Consider the following 21,496-nt stretch of genomic DNA (forward strand, 5'->3'; position numbering starts at 1 on the left):
GTGACACAGAGGTTAAGAATCTGCCCGACAATGCAAGGGACACAAGTTCGTTCCCTGGTCTGGGAAGATCCCACATGCTGCGGAGCAACTAAGCCTGTGCGCCACAACTACTGAGCCTGTGCTCTAGAGCCTGCGAGCCACAACTACTGAGCCCATGTGCCACAACTACTGAAACCCACACGCCCTAGAGCCCGTGCTCCAAAACAAGAGAAGCCACCGAAATGAGAAGCCCACACACCACAATGAAGAGTAGCCCCCACTCACCACAACTAGAGAAAGCCCACGCACAGCAACAAAGACCCAATGCAGCCAAAAATAAATAAACTTATAAAATAAATAAACAAATAAAGGTCTGAGCCTTTAGAATGGGCTATCCTGTATATTTACAAAAAAAAAAAAAAAAAAAGGGAAGGGAATGCCCTTGGGGTATTCACCCCAAAACATGGAGACCATCACAGACCCCGGGGCACTGGGATACCCCTTGCCTTGGAGCTATTATAGCCACTGCGCTTTTGGTTAGGACCATGGAGAAAATTGTGGGATTCCCTTTAACCATTTTCGTACCTCACGCATTAGAAGCTCTCCAGAATTGCCATCACCCTCCACATTTCTCTTTCAGCCTCCTCACCTCCTATGAGGTCCTTTTGTTAACTGCTCCTCACATAACTCTTTTGCGTTGTAATAACCTCAACCCTGCTACTCTTCTCCCCTCTGTCACTGAGGAAATCACTCACAAGTGCTTGATGCTAATGGATCACATTCTGGCTCCTTGTGGTGCTCTACAAGAAGCTTCTGTGGGTAACACTGAGTTCTCATGGTTCACTGATGGTTCTTATTTAAAGGTGACAGTATTGTGCTAGGGATGTTATTACAGTTCCTTTTGATGCTGTTGAGGCAGCATCTTAAGGATGGGCTGCTTAAGCCCACCAAGCTGAATTACACAGTTCCACAGGCATGTGCCTTAGCCAAGGACAAAACTGCCAATATTTATACTGATAGCAGTTATGATTTTGGAGTAGCCCATGATTTTGGAATGTTGTGGAAACAACATGGTTTCCTTTCTTCCTCAACCTGGGCACTCCGTCTGTCATGGTTGTTAGTGAGAAGGGGCAGTTGAGGATGGCTGGCAAAGGAAACCCACTAGCCTTCCTAGCTTGAATGTTTCAAACCTTTCAAACTCACCATGGCTTACGCTCTCATTTGTGCAAGGAGAGTGAATCAGTGGTCCTAGCGGTTGGGTGAGTAAGGGGAAGATGGGGAGGTGCTGGGATTCCAGGAATGCCAGGGCAATGATGGGGAGGGAGGCTGGGGCTGGGGGGACAGCAGGAGCAGGGGATGGGCTGTGAGAATCCAGTGAGCGGGAGGGCAAGGAAGAGGGAGAGGAAGGGAGAGACAGGGAGAGGCAGAGATGGGGCACTCCTTCCTGCGGGTGGCCCTTAGGTATGTTTCAAGGATGCCTTTTGAGCGCTGCATCATCTGGAAACTGGACGGGGTCAGGGGGTGGTCTTCGTGAAGCAGATACAGTGCAGAGCTTCACCACCGGTGCACATCTCTTCATTGAGCAGGACAGCCTGGCACATTCCGGACTCTCAGCACCTCCCTCCGCTAAATGCCCACAGTGCCCTGTGCTGTAAGCCCAACAACTTCAAACACTGCTACATCATTTCCAAGTGCTCCCAAGAGGGAGGGCCACCCTGGTGAGAGCCACAGAAGGAAGCAGGAACAATTAAAAAGCCACTCTCTCTCTTAACCAATCTGGGAGTGTCACCCCACAATCTGGAGCTCGGAGGGGCAGGAGAGACCGGGGACGGGCCCTCCCTGGGTCTCCACATCAGGCAAACTGGACACATACGAGGAGCATCCTGAACACTGTAGTGGTGTGGGCTCGCCCTCCTGCCCTGCCGCCTGACACATCGTCACCAGGGCCAGGGTGGCCCCTCCTGATCAAGCACTTCCTGAAGTTTCATTTAAATGCAACACGCCGTAAAGAAATACCCATTGCCAACGTCTTCGTGGGAATACAGCCAGTGGAGTAAGTAAAAATTACAGAAGTCAGTCCTGGATGAGAGAGAGACCTGGAGAAACTCCTCACTCTACAATTCTTGGCTCCAAAACTATTTCTGCAATGGGATGGAAATCTTGAGCCAGTTGTTGGCCACTATATGCCCTACTGTTCTGGTTTGTGCTGAAACAAGAGATCATCAGTAGAATGTACTAGCAAATCCCTGCAAGAAAGTTATTTTATGACTCCAAGGGAGATGGCGTTTTGGAGTTGAAAGCGTTGTTGTCCCAGCCTGAACCTAGGGTAGCTTAGAACAGGGAGCATCAGAATAGAAATGGTTGACAGAAGATTTGTTGAGTCCATAAAGTATTTCCTTTTTTTTTTTTAAATTAAATTAAAAAAAAAAGTGAGGCCAGCACTTAAAATGGTAAAATTTCTTGCCAACCCCAGATTTCTGGAATCTCTTGAAAGATGAGGTGGCCTAGCACTGCCAAGCTGGCATAGCCGCATGAACATGGAGCCACGGTCTGGAGTGGGCATGGCTGATCGGGAGGGACGGTATGTTAGCTGCTAGCCCCTTCTGTTATTTAAATCTTCAAGATCCTCCCACAAAACTTGTGAGCATGGCAGGATTACTTAGAATCTACACCCAAGCAAGCCTTATAAAAGAATAAAAACAGGTGTGAGTCAGGGAAGCAGCATCAGGTAGGTTCAGAAAGCTGGGGATCATGTTGGCGATAGCTAAGCTGTTGACCGTTAGGTGGATGACAGGGCTCTTGTGGTCACAGACTGTCCCCCCAGTTGGCATCGAGACAGTGGGAATAGCACACCATTTTCTGAGCCTACGTGCCCGGCACTGAAGGCTTTATGTTTGTCACCTAGCTTAAGCTTTCTACCTTAACGTCACCTGCCCAGGCTTCAGAAAAAGAAGTCAATGGAAGAAATCTGGGCTGAAGGATGTTAGACACAGGTGTCTTTGGCTCTGTGGTGAGTGGAAACTGTGTTCCTTCCTTTTCCGATATCACAGGATGCTCAAGCATAGGTTTCCGGTGATAGTAAGAGACTTCATGGTGGCTACCATCCACTTCTTGAAGTCCTTGAATACATGTGGGGCAGATCCAGCCTGGGTCATGGTCTGTGGTGACAGTGTGGGTGGGGGCGTGGCAACAATAGTTTGTCAAAACCTTGTGGACAGTTCTGATCTCCCCAGGATCCGTGCTCAGATCCTGATCTATGCCGCTCTCCAAGCCCTGGACTTCCGGCCTCCTTCTTATCAGCAGAACAAGGACGTTCCACTGCTCAGGCAGAATTTGGCCTTCTGCCGTTGGTGTGGTTACCTGGACATCAGCCCCTCCTGGAAAAGCACCGTATTGAAAAGAGCCCACTTGCCTGCCAAAGTCTGGGAAAAGTACAGAAAGTGGTTGGGTTCAGAAAACATTCCAGAGAAGTTTAAGAAGAGAGGCTACACGCCCCATGAGCCCCTGAATGAAACTGCCTATCTGGAGACAAACGTCATTCTAGATTTGATGAACTCACCCCTGATTGCAGATGATGAAGTAGTGTCTCAGCTCCCCAGATCTTGCATCGTGAGCTGTGAGTATGATATTTTCCAGGACCATTCGCTGTTGTACAAGAAGAGGCTGGAGGACCTGGGAGTCCCAGTGACTTGGCACCACATGGAGGATGGTTTTCACGGGATGTCGGTCACCCTTGACCTGGGCTGCTTGTACTTGCCCTGCTCCATGAGGATTCTGAATGCTGCAGTCCATTTTATAAAAGAGTTGTGACCATCTTTCCTTCCTGCTGCAGTTGCAAGAGTGTGGATTCCGCCACCATCCAGTTCCCGTTGGGGCTCCTTGTTGCCAATGTAGGTGATGCTGAGTAGGGCTGGGGAGAGTGTTGAGGATGCCATCTCCTCTTGCTTCAGGTTCTAGAATCCTAGAATGCATGTTTCTGATATCTAGAAGGAGAGCAGTAGAAGAGACAGGTTTGGGAGGAGGGTGGGGCTCTCTAGCCATGTTCACTGTAGGGAAAATTTGAGCTGACATTCTTCAGTGACCATTTGCAAGAGTGAATGAACGTATAAAGACTGCTCATGGCCTCCCCGAGGGAGAGTCCAGGCTGCTCAGGCTGACCAGGCTGTGGGCAACAGGAGTGTCTACTTGGCTGGGCCTTGGAATAACCCAGGAACATCATGTGCAGTCTCATGGGCCTCTTCCAATCTGGCTCAGAGGGCAGGGCTCTGACGTCCTAGTGCTGGGTGGACGTGGAGAAACTGGTTTCACCCTCTTCCTCTGGGTACATGGTGACACTTCTCCTGCCGTTCCTCTGCCTCTGAGTTCAGAGTCTCAACTGCTGAGCTGGAAGAGTGAAGATGGATTGGGTAGGTTTTTCATAATGGTGGACACCTAGTGGCAGATGAAGACTGGAGCCACCTGATTGATTGGCAGAGCTCTGGAGCTCTTGGAGTCAAAGTCAGGCTTCCAACCAAGGCCCCAGAAGCAACATGTTTGAGGAGCGGAGTCCAGCCAGAGGGAAGCTGAGTCCTGAGTCAGAGACCCGTGAAGACAAAATCTGGCCAAACTCAACCATGTCCACAGTGGAAATCAAAGGAGGGCCCAAAGAACTGAAGATGTGTTAGTGAGAACTGTATCTGTCTTAAGACACAGAACCAACTCAAACTGGCCTAAATCAAAGAGAGAATGTATTGGCTAATGTAGCTACAAATTCCAGGGATAAATCGGGCATGATTTGATCCGGGAACTCAAACAGTGTCACCAGCTGCCTTCTCTTCTTTTCTCCAGTCTATGCTCTTCTGTGTGAACTTCACCTTCCTCTCTCTATATTGTGGCCCTGAGTACCTCCATGCTTGTATTCTTCCAGAGTCAAATCCATTATTATGAACCTAATTCTCAGCAGTCACAGTGGAAATCACATTGCAACTCGATGGCTTTCTTGGCTTTCTGAGTGGTGTATCTAGTTGCTAAAACCCAGAGGACGGAATGTTATGACTGACTAGCCCCAAGTCCCATGTCATCCCTGGGGTGGAAGGTGGGGTCAACTCCACCTGGTGCTTGGATGGGCATGGAGGATGGAGTGAGTACTCCCTCACATTAACACTTACTCCACTATACAAGCTAAACTGAAGCCTGAGTCAAGGTCCTTGGAAGTGGCAAGAGATGTCAAGGACCACTGGGCAAGTTGACCGCCTGCCACTTAGGAATAAAAATTCCTTTGAAGGGGATGGCCCAGGCTCTCATGCTGGCCCCATCTGGCCTTCAGGAGGCTCTGCTCCTGGTTGGCCAGTGGCTTTTATAGGCCAATATCCAAGTCAACTGCACAAAGGACCCCATGTTTGCCCTTGCCTTGCTTTCAGTTGAAAGTTCATGCTGAAACATGGGACAGAGAGCAATCCCATTGGGTGGCTTCTTGGTCCATTCACAGCAGGAAGACCGGCTTTGTTGGAGAAATAGGAACACTCATGGAAAGCACATACTTTGGTGGCCACTCAGCTGTTGGGGAGCACTGTCCCTTCTGAGACAGGCCTCTGAGTTGAGTCTGGGTGGGTTCCCCTCCTGGACTGCTGTGTGGATTCACCCCTGCCTCTGGAGTTAGGTAGAGGGACATGAGCTGGCCTTCTGGAAATTTGGGTGGTCAGCCCTTTTACAGAGGGGTGGTGTGGAGTGGGTGAGCCACAGGGAGATGGTGCCCAGTGGAGATGAGTGGGTTACACTTTAGAGTCTGGAAGAACTGTTGGGTGGGCTCATTTCTGAAGCTGCTTCCTTCTGCAGATCATGGGAGAAATAAAGCACTTTCACTGCTAATGGCTGGTTTGATCTGGAGACCCAATGCTCATCTCTTCTCCTTTACCGATTCATTGCTATCCTTCCTGCAGCCCGTCATGAGGCTCAGGGAATGGAAAAGGGATAGGAATAAATGTTCACTGAGAGCCAGCTGCATGCTAGGCTCCATACTGGGCTGTTTAAATCTACCACCTCACTGTGATGAGAAACAGATGTGCTGGGTTGCTGCCCAAGCATTTTGTAGTATGACAGCCCTGCTCACATCGAGAGTCTGGACATTTTGATAACGACGAGCTTAGGATTCCTACCACAAGTTCCTGCTTTGCTTTGCCCTGGTCACCTTTTAAAATAACCACTTAGAGTTGAGCCTGTGAAAAGTTAGTGACCTCCACCCCAGTCACCTTAGAAGGAACAGATGCTTGCCTGCTGCCCTGCTGGCCATATCCTGCTCACTCATGACCTGGAACAGAGGACTCTCCCCACTGCTCATTAATAATAATAAATCTTGTTACTTTACCTCCTCTGTGTGAGTGTATTGAAACTGCACCTTCAGTTGAAATGACCCCTGGGTTTTTGCTTCCCCAGAGCAGGAGTTCAGATGCGGGGTGGGGGAGCTCCCTGCTGACCCCGTGTGGGTGGCTTGTGCCCCCTCATTCATCAGGTCATCATCTGCATAGTCTTAATTTAATACACCAGCTACACCGGCCCCCCCCCACCCCGCACCATATGTGCCTCACATGAATTCTACAAAGTGGGTATTTTTAAAAAATTATTTATCTATTTTATACATATTAGTGTATATATGTCTTTTTTTGTTGGTTTTTTTTGTATTTTTTTTTGCAGTACGTGGGCCTCTCACCGTTGTGGCCTCTCCCGTTGCGGAGCGTAGGCTCCGGACGCGCAGGCTCAGCGGCAATGGCTCACGGGTCCAGCCGCTCCGCGGCATGTGGGATTTTCCCGGACCGGGGCGCGAACCCGTGTCCCCTGCATCGCAGGCGGACTCTCAACCACTGCGCCACCAGGGAAGCCCTCCGGGAGTGTTTTCTCAGTAAGTTCCCAGGACTTTCGCTGGAAAGCTCTGCCAGTTAACCTGGGGCAATGCCATCAGATAGAAAATAACGTGTTGCATCCCAGATTGCTTTCTTTTGTCAGAAGGCAATCGAGGACGAGATCTTAGGGCAAAGTAGAAAAAAACTGTGTCCTCCTCAGGGTACTCCTCACCCCCACCCAGGAACTCCTTGACTGTCTGACCCCAGACCTTGTCTCCCTTTATGCCTGCATCCTCTGCTCCAGAGTGCCTGCCTGCTCTCTCCTCCTGTCCTAGTACAGGTTAGGCTCCACTGCAGTGACAAATGGCCCGGCAGTCTCAGTGGCTTATGACAGTAAAGGTCTATTTCCTGCTCAATTACCTATTACATGACCCTCAAAGGTCAGCGACAGCTCTGCTCCACATTTGTCTACTCCTGGATACAGGCTCTAATTGAAATATCTCCAGTCTCGTGGCAGAGGGAAAAAGAACCTGGCAAATCACACACTGGCTCCCCAAGCTTCTGCTCAGAAGTGATGCTCACCTTTTCTGCTCACCTTTCGTTGGCCAGAGCAAGTCCTATGACCAAGCTTGATGTTGACAGAACAGGGAAGCATAATCCTCCCCGGAGAGGGGCGACAGTTACTTTTGGACAACATTACAGCTTTCCACACTCTCATTCATAATATTTTCGTTTCCATTCTACCTTAAAAATTAATTTTAAATTATGTAAGTGATGCACAAATATATTCTCCTTTTATTTATTTATTAATTTTGGCTGTGCCACGTGGCTTGCGGGATGTTACTTCCCAGACCAAGGAGAGAACATGTGTCCTCAGCAGTGGGAGTGCAGAGTCCCAACCACTGGACCACCAGGGAATTCCCTTTTTTAAAAAAATTCTCCATTTAGAGATAAGGCTAAAGTCCCTTTTGACCACCCTCCCTCAACTCTATTCCTTTTTATCTGGATTCATCCACTGTTACCTTTTTTAGGGGGTGGAGGGTAGGTTTTCCAACCCTTCAAAACCTGTTTCTATGCTTTCACATATGCAGATATGTACCCACAGAAAATATAGAGTATTATTTTGTGGGGTGACTATGTCGTATATTGTATATAACAGATACTATTCTGTACATGTTGTGCCACTTGAGATTTTTTTTTCAACGTATCTTAGAAATCTGGCCTAGTAAACAGCATAGATATATCTTGCTCTTTTTAGCTACTGCATGGTATTCCAAGGTATGGCATATTACAATTCTTAGCCATTCCCTAGTGGTGGACATGTTTAGTCTCTTTCCAGTTTTTCACAAACAATTCTGTAGTGAACATTTCTGCACATGCCCCCTTCTGCACTTGTGATTCTCTGTGATAGATTCAAGAAGGACTTTTTACCCAGCACAATTTTACATGTTGATAGATGCTACCAAGAAGCCTGTCCCATTCCCTTTTTTCCTAGCAGGTCTCAGCTTCGGGGGAAGTAGTCGGATCGTAACCACCAATGCCAAAAGCAAAAAGAAAATTGATTGGCTTGACAACTGGTCGAGTGGGATGGAGTTGGCTGGCAGGTCCCTATTTGAAAAGGAAAATTTCTTAACTCAAATGAACCTTTCCAAAAATCAGTTGAGGAGTTTGGGCAGGCTGCAATATTGCTGGTGTGTTGCCTCTAACATCCTTGTCTCCATCTAACAAAGCAAAGGATGCCAGTCAGCAGATTGGCTCCTGGTTCCCAGGTTGTCAAGGCTTGCTCTTGGCTAGAACACCCCTACTCCAACATTGTAGCTGGTTTCTTGCAAATTGCTGTGCAAGGTTGAATCAATTAAGGCAGTGCCTGGGGCTCAGTTTCCAAAGCACTTATCGTAGGAAAACCCCACAAGAGTCTGACCTCCTTACAGTGAAACAACTCCCTGCTATGTCATCACCAAAGGATAGAACAGTTTTAATTTTAAGTTAAAGAGACACATTCTGGGTTTGTTATTGCTGCCTGTGCAAAACCGCTTCTGCAAAGCCGCTTCCAGGAGGCAGAGTGATGGAGGACACACGGTCTGGAATCAATTAGAGGCCCAATATTTACTTAATCTCCTAGTCCCTCAGTTTTCTTGCCTTGAAATGGGGATAATCATATAGAATGCATAGGGGTGTTTGTGTAAAGCAGGCTGAATCCATGTAAGTTGTGATTAGGCATTTGCTGTTCAACAGATACAGTTACGGGGGTGCTGGTTTTCAGACTCGCAGCATATCCGCTGATGGGGATAACAAGCTGCTTTTGTGTTCAGGAATCCTTCAAAGAGAATCTAGAATTGTTCCCTTTGGGATATTTCTGCCCCAATTTCCCAAATTTACTCCTCTAATATAGGGAAAGGAATGGATTTTGTTATTAAAATAAACTTGGTTTAGGCACGAAGGGAAGAGAGGTTGAACATTTATTGATTCCTTATATGTGATAGACATTTTACGAAGTGCTTTGTAGGTGACATTTCACTGAGTTCTCATCATCTTCTCTTATGAAGTACATGATATTTACTCCCAATTTACAGATTAGGAAACCAAGGCTGGCTTAACCCAGGAACTTGGCCAAAGTGAAACAGCTGGTAAGAGGTGGGACTGGAAGTGGAAGCCAAGTTTGTCTGAGTACCCAGCAACCCCCCACCCCATCCCGTTCCTTGTGCAATAACCCAAAGCTGATTGCCCACCTTTAAGAAGTGTTTCTAGGATGTACTAGACCAGGAGAAGAGAAGTCAATTCATTATCCATCTTTGAGGTCTCACCATAGAAGGGTGCCACCTTCTGTGGAACTAGAGCCTCGTCCTATGGGCACAGAGTCTGCTGTAGCTCCTCCGGTGTGGTGCTGAGCACACAGCATTGTGATTATTCAATGACCGAAAGTGTCTGCTCCTAAACTAGATTAAAGTGAGCCCCAGTTTCTAATATGCACAGGTGATTGGAAAAGCAAGTGACAACCATCTCTGATGGAAGATAATATCATCCTAGACCTTACCATTTAGTTTTTCAGATACCAGGCATACAAGAAGAGAAGCGCTAGCAACAGAAACCCACAGAAACAACAGTTAAAAAAAAAAAAAAAGGAAGCCACTGTAAAATAGCTCTGTTTATTATGTAGATAAAATAGCTGTGCTGAGGGCTTCCCTGGTGGCGCAGTGGTTGAGAATCTGCCTGCCAATGCAGGGGACACGGGTTCGAGCCCTGGTCTGGGAAGATCCCACATGCTGCAGAGCAACTAGGCCCGTGAGCCACAACTACTGAGCCTGCGCATCTGGAGCTTGTGCTCCACAACAAGAGAGGCCGCGACAGTGAGAGGCCCACACACCGCGATGAAGAGTGGCTCCCGCTCCCTGCAACTAGAGAAAGCCCACGCACAGAAACGAAGACCCAACATAGCCATAAATAAATAAATAAATAAATATTTAAAAAAAAAAAATAGCTGTGCTGAGAATTTCCTAAGATGATTGAATGATTAAGTATTAAAAAGTATTTTATGTTTTTCAACATACTTATCTTTATATACTTTTTAAATATATTTTGGGCAAAATCCTTAAACCATAAAATAGTGACACAATAGAGGTGATCAACAATGCCACATCTTGGTTCTCTAAAAAGACTGATAAAATTGGTCAATATCTGATGAGACCAATAAAGAAGAAAAGGAAGAAGCACAAAGGGTAAATACTAGGAATAAAAAGGGACTTCAGCACAGATCCTAGAGATATTAAAAAGATGATAGGACATTATGAACACGTATGATCCCAAATTTGAAATTTAGATGCATTGTGTAAATTCCTAGAAAAATACAACTCACCAAACTGACAAAAAAGGAAAGAGAAAAATCTGATTAGTTTTGTAACTAATAAAAGATACTAAGTCTACAATGAAAAGCCTTGAAACAAAGAAAAACAAAAGAGAAATCTCCTGGCCCTGATGCCTTGACTTATTTAATATTCATGGATGAAATACATTAATCTCATGTAAACTTTCCTAGAGAATATAAAAAGTAGGCATATTCTTTTATGAGGTTAACTTAATATTTTTAAAATTTTAATTTATTTAGTTTCCTGTTACTCATCCATTTAATACACATCAGTGTATACATGTAAGTCCCAATCGCCCAATTCATCACACCACAACCCCTACCCCCTGCCGCTTTCCCCCCTTGGTGTCCATATGTTTTTTCTCTACTTCTGTGTCTCAATTTCTGCTCTGCAAACAGGTTCATCTGTACCATTTTCTAGGTTCTACATATATGCGTTAATATACGATATTTATTTTTCTCTTTCTGACTTACTTCACTCAGTATGACAGTCTCTAGATGCATCCACGTCTCTACAAATGACCCAATTTCGTTCCTTTTTAGGGCTGAGTAATATTCCACTGTATATATGTGCCATATCTTCTTTATCCATTTGGCTATTGATGGACATTTAGGTTGCTTCCATGACCTGACTATTGTAAATAGTGCTGCAATGAACATTGGGGTGCATGTGTCTTTTTGAATTATGGTTTTCTCTGGGTATATGCCCCGTAGTGGGATTGCTGGGTCATATGGTAATTCTATTTATAGCTCTTTAAGGAACCTCCACACTGTTCTCCATAGTGGCTGTATCAATTTACATTCTCACAAACAGTGCAAGAGTGTTCCCTTTTCTCCACACCCTCTCCAGCATTTGTTGTTTGTAGATTTTCTGATGATGCCCATTCTAACTAGTGTGAGGTGATACCTCATTGTAGTTTTGATTTGCATTTCTCTAATAATTGGTGATGTTGAGCAGCTTTTCATGTGCCTCTTGGCCAACTGTATGTTTTCTTTAGAGAAACGTCTATTTAAGTCTTCTGCCCATTTTTGGATTGGGTTGTTTTTTTTTTAAATATTGAGCTACATGAGCTGTTTATATATTTTGGAGATTAATCCTTTGTTTGATGATTCATTTGCAAATATTTTCTCCCATTCTGATGGTTGTCTTTTTGTCTTGTTTATGGTTTCTTTTGCTGTGCAAAAGCTTTGAAGTTTCATTAGGTCCCATTTGTTTATTTTTGTTTTTATTTCCATTACTCTAGGAGGTGGATCAAAAAATATCTTGCTGTGATTTATGTCAAAGAGTGTTCTTCCTATGTTTTTCTCTAAGAGTTTTATAGTGTCTGGTCTTACATTTAGGTCTCGAATCCATTTTGAGTTTATTTTTGTGTACGGTGGTAGGGAGTGTTCTAATTTCATTCTTTTACATGTAGCTGTCCAGTTTTCCCAGCACCACTTTTTGAAGAGACTGTCTTTACTCCATTGTATATCCTTGCCTCCTTTGTCATAGATTAGTTGACCATAGGTGTGTGGGTTTATCTCTGGGCTTTCTATCCTGTTCCATTGATCTATATTTCTGTTTTTGTGCCAGTACCATATTGTCTTGATTACTGTAGCTTTGTAGTATAGTCTGAAGTCAGGGAGCCTGATTCCTCCAGCTCCATTTTTTTGCCTCAAGACTGCTTTGGCTATTTGGGGTCTTTTGTGTCCCCATACAAATTTTAAGATTTTTTGTTCTAGTTCTTTAAAAAATGCCATTGGTAAGTTGATAGGGATTGCATTGAATCTGTAGATTGCTTTGGGTAGTATAGTCATTTTCACAATACTGATTCTTCCAATCCAAGAACATGGTATATCTCTCCATCTGTTGGTATCATCTTTAATTTCTTTCATCAGTGTCTTATAGCTCTCTGCATACAGATCTTTTGTCTTCCTAGGGAGGTTTATTCCTAGGTATTTTTTTCTTTTTGTTGCAGTGGTAAATGGGAGTGTTTCCTTAATTTCTCTTTCAGATTTTTCATCATTAGTGTATAGGAATGCAAGGGATTTCTGTGCATTAATTTGTACCCTGCAACTTTACCAAATTCATTGATTAGCTCTAGTAGTTTTCTGGTGACATCTTTAGGATTCTCTATGTATAGTATCATGTCATCTGCAAACAGTGACAGTTTTACTTCTTTTCCAATTTGTATATCTTTTATTTCTTTTTCTTCTCTGATTGTTGTGGCTAGGACTTTCAAAACTATGTTGAATAATAACGGTGAGAGTGGACATCCTTGTCTTGTCCTGATCTTAGAGGAAATGCTTTCAGTTTTTCACCACTGAGAATGATGTTTGCTGTGGGTTTGTCATATATGGCCTTTATTAAGTTGAGGTAGGTACCCTCTATGCCCACTTTCTGGAGATATTTTTTTTTTTTATCATAAATGGGTGTTAAATTTCTCAAGCTTTTTCTGCATCTATTGAGATGATCATGTGGTTTTTACTCTTCAATTTGTTAATATGGTTTATCACATTGATTGATTTGCGTATATTGAAGAATCCCTGCACCCCTGGGATAAATCCCACTTGATCATGGTGTATGGTTCTTTTAATGTGTTGTTGGATATGTTTGCTAGTATTTTGTTGAGGATTTTTGCATCTATATTCATCAGTGATATTGGTCTGTAATTTTCTTTTTTTGTAGTATCTTTGTCTGGTTTTGGTATCAGGGTGATGGTGGCCTCATAGAAGGAGTTTGGGGGTGTTCCTTCCTCTGCAATTTTTTGGAGAAGGATGAGTGTTAGCTCTTCTCTAAATATTTGATAGAATTCACCTGTGAAGCCATCTGGTCCTGGACTTTTGTTTGTTGGAAGATTTTTAATCACAGTTTCAATTTCATTACTTGTGATTGGTCTGTTCATATTTTCTATTTCTTCCTGGTTCAGTCTTGGAAGGTTATACCTTTCTAAGAATTTGTCCATTCCTTCCATGTTGTCCATTTTATTGGCATAGAGTTGCTTGTAGTAGTCTCTTAAGATACTTTGTATTTCTGCAGTATCTGTTGTAATTTCTCCTTGTTCATTTCTAATTTTATTGATTTGAGTCCTCTCCCTCTTTTTCTTGATGAGTCTGGCTAATGGTTTATCAATTTTGTTTATCTTCTCAGAGAACCAACTTTTAGTTTTATTGATCTTTGCTATTGTTTTCTTTGTTTCTATTTCATTTATTTCTGCTCTGATTTTTATGATTTCTTTCCTTCTGCTAAGTTTGGGTTTTGTTTGTTCTTCTTTCTCTAGTTGCTTTAGGTGTAACGTTAGATTGTTTCTTTGAGATTTTTCTTGTTTCTTGAGGTAGGTTTATATTGCTATAAACTTCCCTCTTAGAACTGATTTTGCTGCATCCCATAGGTTTTGGATGTTCGTGTTTTCATTGTCATTTGTCTCTAGGTATTTTTTGGTTTCCTATTTGATTTCTTCAATGATCTCTTGGTTATTTAGTAACGTATTGTTTAGCTTCCTTGTATTTGTGTGTTTTACTTTTTTTCCCCTGTAATTGATTTCTAATCTCATAGCATTGTGGTCAGAAAAGATGCTTGGTATCATTTCAGTTTTCTTAAATTTACTGAGGCTTGATTTGTGACCCAAGATGTGATCTATCCTGGAGAATGTTCTGTGTGCACTTGAGAAGAAAGTGTAATTCACTGTTTTTGGATGGAATGTCCTATAAATATCAATTAAATCTATCTCGTCTATTTTGTCATTTAAAGCTTGTGTTCCCTTATTAATTTTCTGTTTGGATGATCTGTCCATTGGTGTAAGTGAGGTGTTAAAGTCCCCCACTATTATTGTGTTACTGTAGATTTCTTCTTTTAGAGCTGTTAGCAGTTGCCTTATGCATTGAGGTGCTCCTATGTTGGGTGCATATATATTTATAATTGTTATATCTTCTTCTTGGATTGATCCCTTGATCATTATGTAGTCTCCTTCCTTGTCTCTTGTAACATTATTTTAAAGTCTATTTAATCTGATATGAGTATTGCTATTCCAGCTTTCTTTTGATTTCTGTTTGAATGGGATATCTTTTTCCATCCCCTCACTTTCAGTCTGTATGTGTCCCTAGGTCTGAAGTGGGTCTCTTGTAGACAGCATATATTTTATTTTATCTATTTATTTATTTTGCCATACGCAGGCCTCTCACTGTTGTGGCCTCTCCTGTTGCGGAGCACAGGCTCCGGACGTGCAGGCTCAGAGGTCATGGCTCACGTGCCTAGCCGCTCTGTGGCATGTGGGATCTTCCCGGACCAGGGCACAAACCCGTGTCCCCTGCATCGGCAGGCGGACTCTCAACCACTGCGCCACCAGGGAACCCCGACAGCATATATATGGGTCTTGTTTTTGTATCCATTCAGCGAGCCTGTGTCTTTTGGTTGGAGCATTTAATCCATTCACATTTAAGGTAATTATCACTATGTATGTTCCTATTATCATTTTCTTAATTTTTTGGGGTTTTTTTTTGTAGGTCCTTTTCTTCTCTTGTGTTTCCCACTTAGAGAAGTTCCTTTAGCATTTGTTGTAGAGCTGGTTTGGTGGTGCTGAATTCTCTTAGCTTTTGCTTGTCTGTACAGCTTTTGATTTCTCCATTGAATCTGAATGAGATCCTTGCTGGGTAGAGTAATCTTGGTTGTAGGTTCTTCCTTTTCATCACTTTAAGTATATTATGCCACTCCCTTCTGACTTGTAGAATTTCTGCTGAGAAATCGGCTGTTAACCTTATGGGAGTTCCCTTATATGTTATTTGTTGTTTTTCCCTTGCTGCTTTCAATAATTTTTCTTTGTCTTTAATTTTTGCCAATTTGATTACTATGTGTCTCAGCATGTTTCTCCTTGGGTTTACCTTATATAGGACTCTCTATGCTTCCTGGACTTAGGTGGCTATTTCCTTTCCCATGTTAGGGACGTTTTCGACTATAATTTCTTGAAATACTTTCTCGGGTCCTTTCTCTCTCTCTTCTTCTGGGATGCCTATAATGGGACTGTTGTTGCGTTTAATATTGTCCCAGAGGTCTCTTAGGCTGTCTTCATTTCTTTACATTCTTTGTTCTTTATTCTGTTCTGCAGCAGTGAATTCCACCATTCTGTATTCCAGGTCACTTACCCGTTCTTCTGCCTCAGTTATTCTGCTATTGATTCCTTCTAGTGTAGTTTTCATTTCAATTATTTTATTGTTCATCTCTGTTTGTTTGTTCTTTAATTCTTCTAGATCTTTGTGAAACAGTTCTTGCATCATCTCGATCTTTGCCTCCACTCTTTTTCTGAAGTCCTGGATCATCTTCACTATCATTATTCTGAATCTTTTTCTGGAATGTTGCCTATCTCCACTTCATTTAGTTGTTTTTCTGAGGTTTTATCTTGTTCCTTCATCTGGTACATAGCCCTCTGCCTTTTCATCTTGTCTATCTTTCTGTGAACGTGGTTTTGTTCCACAGGCTGCAGGATTGTAGTTCTTCTTGCTCCTGCTGTCTGCCCTCTGGTGGATGAGGCTATCTAAGTGGCTTGTGGAAGTTTCCTTTTAGGAGGGATTGGTGGATGGTAGAGCTGGCTGTTGCTCTGGTGGGCAGAGCTCAGTAAAACTTTCAGGTTAACTTAATCTTAATAATAAAATCCCACAAAAACTGAGGAAATGAAAACTGCAGGCTATGAAAATCTTACTCATGTATACAGAGACAAAAATATTTTCTAAAAAATATTTGGCAAGCAGAATCCAGAAATATTAGAAAAAGGATACTGTATCATGATCATATATACTAGAGTTTATACTAGAAATGTAAGATCAGTTTAACTTTGCAAAATTAATCAATACAATTTATCACATTAATGGATTCAATGAGAGAAAGTGTGTGATTATCTTAATAGATGCAAAAAATCAAACATTTATTTATGGAAACTGTCTAAGCAAATTTAGAATAGAAGGAAACTTCTTGAACTCAATAAACAGCATTTACAAAAACATCATACTTAATGGTAAACATTAAACATTTTTCCTTTGGTATTAGGAACAGGACAAGAGTTGCTCACTACCATTTTTAATCAACATTGTTCTGGTGGTCTTAGCCAATGCAAAAGACAAGTATAAAACCAGTTAGGGTTGGAAAAGAGGAAATAAAATAGGTATTATTTACAGATGCTATACTCTCAAAGAATCTACAGGGAAATTATTAGAATTCATAAGATAATTAACAAGGTTGATGGACATAAAGTTATTGTTTTAAAAAATTAATTGCATTTTAATATATAGGGAAGAATCAGAAAATGAAATAAAAATCATTCATTTAAGTAGCATAAAATACAAACTACATAGGAATAGATGATATCAAGAGAGTGAAAAGACAACTCACAGAATGAGAGAAAATATTTGCAAATCTTATATCTGATAAGAGATTAATAGCCAGAATATAAATAACTCCTACAACTCAAACACAGAGATACACACACACACACAATTAAAAAATGAGCAAAGAAAAAAAAAATGAGCAAAGGACTTGAATAGGCATTTCTCCAAAGAAGATATGCAAATGGCCAATAATCACAGGAAACGATGCTGAATTTCATTAGCCATTGGGAAAATATAAATCGAAACTACAATGAGATACCACCTCACACCCATTAGGATAGGCTATTACAAAAAAAAAAAGAAAGAAAGAAAGAAAAAAAAAGATAACGTGTTGGCAAAAAATGGAGAAACAGGAACCCTGTGCATTGCTGGTGAGAATGTAAAATGGTGTGGTTGCTGTGCAAAATAGCTTTGTGGTGCTGATCCCACTCTTAGGTGAATACTCAAAAGAGTGTAGCTCAAACAGCTATCTGTAAACCAATGTTCACAGCAGCATTATTCACATAGCCAAAAGGTGGAAACAATCCAATTGTCCATCAACAGATAAAGTGTGGTATATATATACACACAGTAGAATATTATTCAGCCATAAAAAGGAATGAAATTCTGACATATGCTACAACATGGATGAACCTTGAAAACATTTGGTTAAGTGAAATAAGCTATAAGGTATCTAGAGTAGGCAAATTCATAGAGACAAGAAAGTAGAATAAAGGCTACCAGGGCTTGAGGGAAGAAGGAATGAGGAATTATTGTTAATGGGTACATAATTTTTGTTTCAGATGATGAAAAAGTCCTAGAAGGTGTGGACTAATGTAAACAAACACTCATACACTGTTGGGGGAGGATGTAAATTGATATAACTCTTTGGAAAATAGTTTGGCATTATCTAGCAAAGTTAAGACACACATACCCTATGACCCAGAAACCCCACTCCTAGGTATATATCTAAGAGCAGAGGTTTTCAAAGCATAGTCCACAGGCCCCCAGAGATCCCCAAGCTCCTTTTAGGGGATCTTAAAGGTCAACACTATTTTCTTTTTTTTGGTGGGTATGACTGTTTATTGGGGTATAGTTGTTTTACAATGTTGTGTTTGTTTCTATTGTACAGCAAACTGAAGTAGAGTTCCCTGTGCTATACAGCAGGTTCTCATTAGTTATCTATTTTATACATATTAGTTAGTGTAGATATGTCAATCCCAATCTCCTAGTTCATACCATCCCCCAACCCTTTGCCCCCTTGGTGTCCATATGTTTGTTCTCTGTCTGTGTCTCTATTTCTGCCTTGCAAACAGTTTCATCTGTACCATTTTTCTAGATTCCACATATATGCATTAATATACGATACTTGCTTTTCTTTTTCTGACTTCCTTCACTCTGTATGACAGCCTCTAGGTCCATCCACATCTCTACAAATGACCTTATTTCATTCATTTTTATGCCTGAGTAATATTCCATTGTGTATATATACCATATCTTCTTTATCCATTCATCTGTTGATGGAGATTTAGGTTGTTTCCGTGTCCTGGGTATTGTAAACAGTGCTGCAATGAACACTGGGGTGCATGTGTCTTTTTGAGTTATGGTTTTCTCTGGGTATATGCCCAGTAGTGGGATTGCTGGGTCATATGGTAATTCTATTTTTAGTTTTTTAAGGAACCTCCATACTGTTCTCCATAATGACTGTATCAATTTACATTCCCACCAACAGTGTAATATTAAGATGTTATTTGCCTTTTTCCACGTTGTTGACATTTGCACTGATGGTGCAGAAGTGATGGGGGTAAAACTGCCAGAGCCTGTGCATAAATCAAGGCAGTGCCATTAACATTTGCATTCTTCGCCACCACACACTCGCAGCTTTATAAAAAAATTGCTAGTTTCACTTCGTCCCAGCTTACCCTTCACCCCTCCCCCATGCCGTGTCCTCAAGTCCATTCTCTACGTCTGCATCTTTATTCCTGTCCTGCCCTTAGGTTCATCAGAGCCATTTTTTCCTTTTTTTTAGATTCCATATATATGTGTTAGTGAAGTGAGCGAGTAGCATTGACATATACACACTACCAAATGTAAAATAGATAGCGAGTGGGAAGCAGCCGCATAGCTCAGGGAGATCAGCCCAGTGCTTTGTGACCACCTAGAAGGGTGGGATAGGGAGGGTGGGAGGGAGGCACAAGAGGCAGGGGATATGGGGATATATGTGTACATATAGCTGATTCACTTTGCTATACAGCAGAAACTAACACACCATTGTAAAGCAATTATACTCCAATAAAGATGTTAAAAAAACTGCTAGTTTCACATAGAGTGTCCTTGATGAAGAAGTAAAAGTTATTAATTTTATTAAATCTTGACCCTTGAACAGATGTCTTTTTCACATGCTGTGTGATGAAATGGGAAGGACGCATGAGAAAGCTCTGCCTTTGTGTGCCCAAGTTCAATGGTTCTCTTGAGAAAGAACGCTGTGTGTGTGATTGTTTGAATTATGAGTGAAATGAGCTGGGTTTTTTTTTGCAGCTTGTGGGATCTTATTTCCCTGACCAGGGATCAACCTGGGCTCCTTGCTGTGGAAGCTCAGAGTCCTAACCACTGGACCACCAGAGAATTCCCAGGCTTTTTTTGTTTTGTTTTTTAATGAAACACAATTTTTACCTGAAAGAATGACTGGCAGACAAATCATGATTATTCGAATTGGAACCTTTGGCAGATGATTTCTCAAAAATGAATGATGGAAGGCTGTCACTTCAAGGAAAACAAGGGTCAGTAGTTGTTGCCAATGACAAAAATTTTGAGCTTTCAAGCTAAAACTAGAATTTTGGAAAGCCTGTATCTACCACTGTGAGCTTGTCAACTTCCTGATAGGTGCTTTTCTGATGATATCAGTAGGGATATTAGCAAATGTGATTATTTTGGGATGTAGTATAATGAAACATGTCAACATTTGGAAGATCTGCTCAGTAAAATTATCTTTTCCAAATGACCACCATGATGTTACAAAATTACAAATGGGTTAAAGATCTATCCAAAGCACAAGATCAATCAGTGGATTTTTTTTTTTTTTTTTGCGATATGCGGGCCTCTCACTGTTGCGGCCTCTCCCGTCGCGGAGCACAGGCTCCAGACGCGCAGGCCCAGCGGCCACGGCCCACGGGCCCAGCCGCTCCACGGCACGCGGGATCCTCCTGGCTCGGGGCACGAACCCGCATCCCCTGCAACGGCAGGCGGACTCTCAACCACTGCACCACCAGGGAAGCCCTAATCAGTGGATTTTAACATAATAGGGCTCAAAGAGTTCACTGAATAGTTTCAGATTCCACACTGCAACTAAACTTTAAAAACTGCCACTTGTTGAGTTTTGGTGTAGTAGCAAAGAATATCCATGATTAACTGCAAAGGCTAGTAAAATATTTCTCTTTCTTCTAACTACATATCTATGTGAGACTGATTTTCTCCTTTAAACAAAACAACATATTACAACAGATTGAAAGTTTGTTGTTACTTATAAATTAATAAACACTAATTAATATATAATATAATTCATTGGGTCGGGCAATTCTGTGGTGTAATATTCCTGTCATGACTGATTTCAAGCTACCAACATGACTACAGAATGTAGTGTTGGCTCTCACGAACTGGTACAATCTGGCTCCAGACCACTAATATAATCCACATTTTAAAAAGCCCTTTGGGTCCTCAATAGTTTTTAAGAGACTAGAAATTTTGGGAACCAGTGCCCTAGAGAAATGGCTATATCTGGCTACTAGGAGACATGTTCTGTGTCCAAAAATATTTAGGAACCACAGCTACGTGCAACATGGATGATTCTTAAAAACATTAACCATATTGAGGAAAAGAATTCAGACTCAGATGAATACATGCTAGGGGATTCCATTTAAAGTCCACAATCAGGCAATACTAAGCTTTAGTGTTTAGGAATGCATCCTTTGGTGCTAAGCATATACAGAAAATCAAGGAAGAGATGGCCACAGAAGTCAGGTTGGAGTGGAAGAAGGCATATGGGAACACTTCTGGGGTGCTGGGAACGTTTTATTTCTTGACCGACATGCTGGTGGGGTTTTGTTTACTAGAATTCATTTTTTCTGTACATTTATTTTTAAAGTAATTTTTCATGTTTGTGTTACATTTTACAATAAAAAGTTTTAAAAAATGGAATTATATAGGACACGTAGCTCTCTTGGGTTTTGATTGAAAGGATAGCCCATCTTCCTGGCTCAAGACTTGCCCAGACTATGGTACCTGCCAAATAGAAGTTTGCCCTGCTCTATCTTCCATGTCCTTTCCCTGCCACATAATTGGTTTCAATATGGGACAAATAATTTCCTGGAGTTCCTCTATTTTTGTTTAAAAGCCATTGGAAAACACTTTCTCTGAATTGCTTTCTTGAAATGGAATGTCTTCATTTGTGGCAAGCAAGACTACAGTGTACTGCTTCTTTAACTTAACCATATATTGCAGGCATCTTCCT

General features: G+C 42.0%; 1 protein-coding gene across 1 annotated transcript; it reads left to right on the forward strand.

Moving 5' to 3' along the window:
• The first annotated feature begins 1,158 nt into the window (after positions 1-1,158).
• On the forward strand, positions 1,159-3,789 carry AADACL3 (arylacetamide deacetylase like 3). Its single transcript, XM_032610220.1, has 3 exons — positions 1,159-1,238; positions 2,712-2,720; positions 3,030-3,789. Exons 1-3 carry the CDS (start codon positions 1,159-1,161, stop codon positions 3,787-3,789), a joined length of 849 nt encoding a protein of 282 aa, XP_032466111.1.
• The last annotated feature ends 17,707 nt before the right edge of the window (positions 3,790-21,496 follow it).

Source organism: Phocoena sinus, chromosome 1 (genome assembly GCF_008692025.1).
Source record: "Phocoena sinus isolate mPhoSin1 chromosome 1, mPhoSin1.pri, whole genome shotgun sequence".
Lineage (NCBI taxonomy): Eukaryota > Metazoa > Chordata > Mammalia > Artiodactyla > Phocoenidae > Phocoena > Phocoena sinus.

Excerpts from the sequence above, each read along its gene's own strand:
- AADACL3 (XM_032610220.1), top strand. The coding sequence starts at position 1,159 with ATGTTTCAAACCTTTCAAACTCACCATGGCTTACGCTCTCATTTGTGC.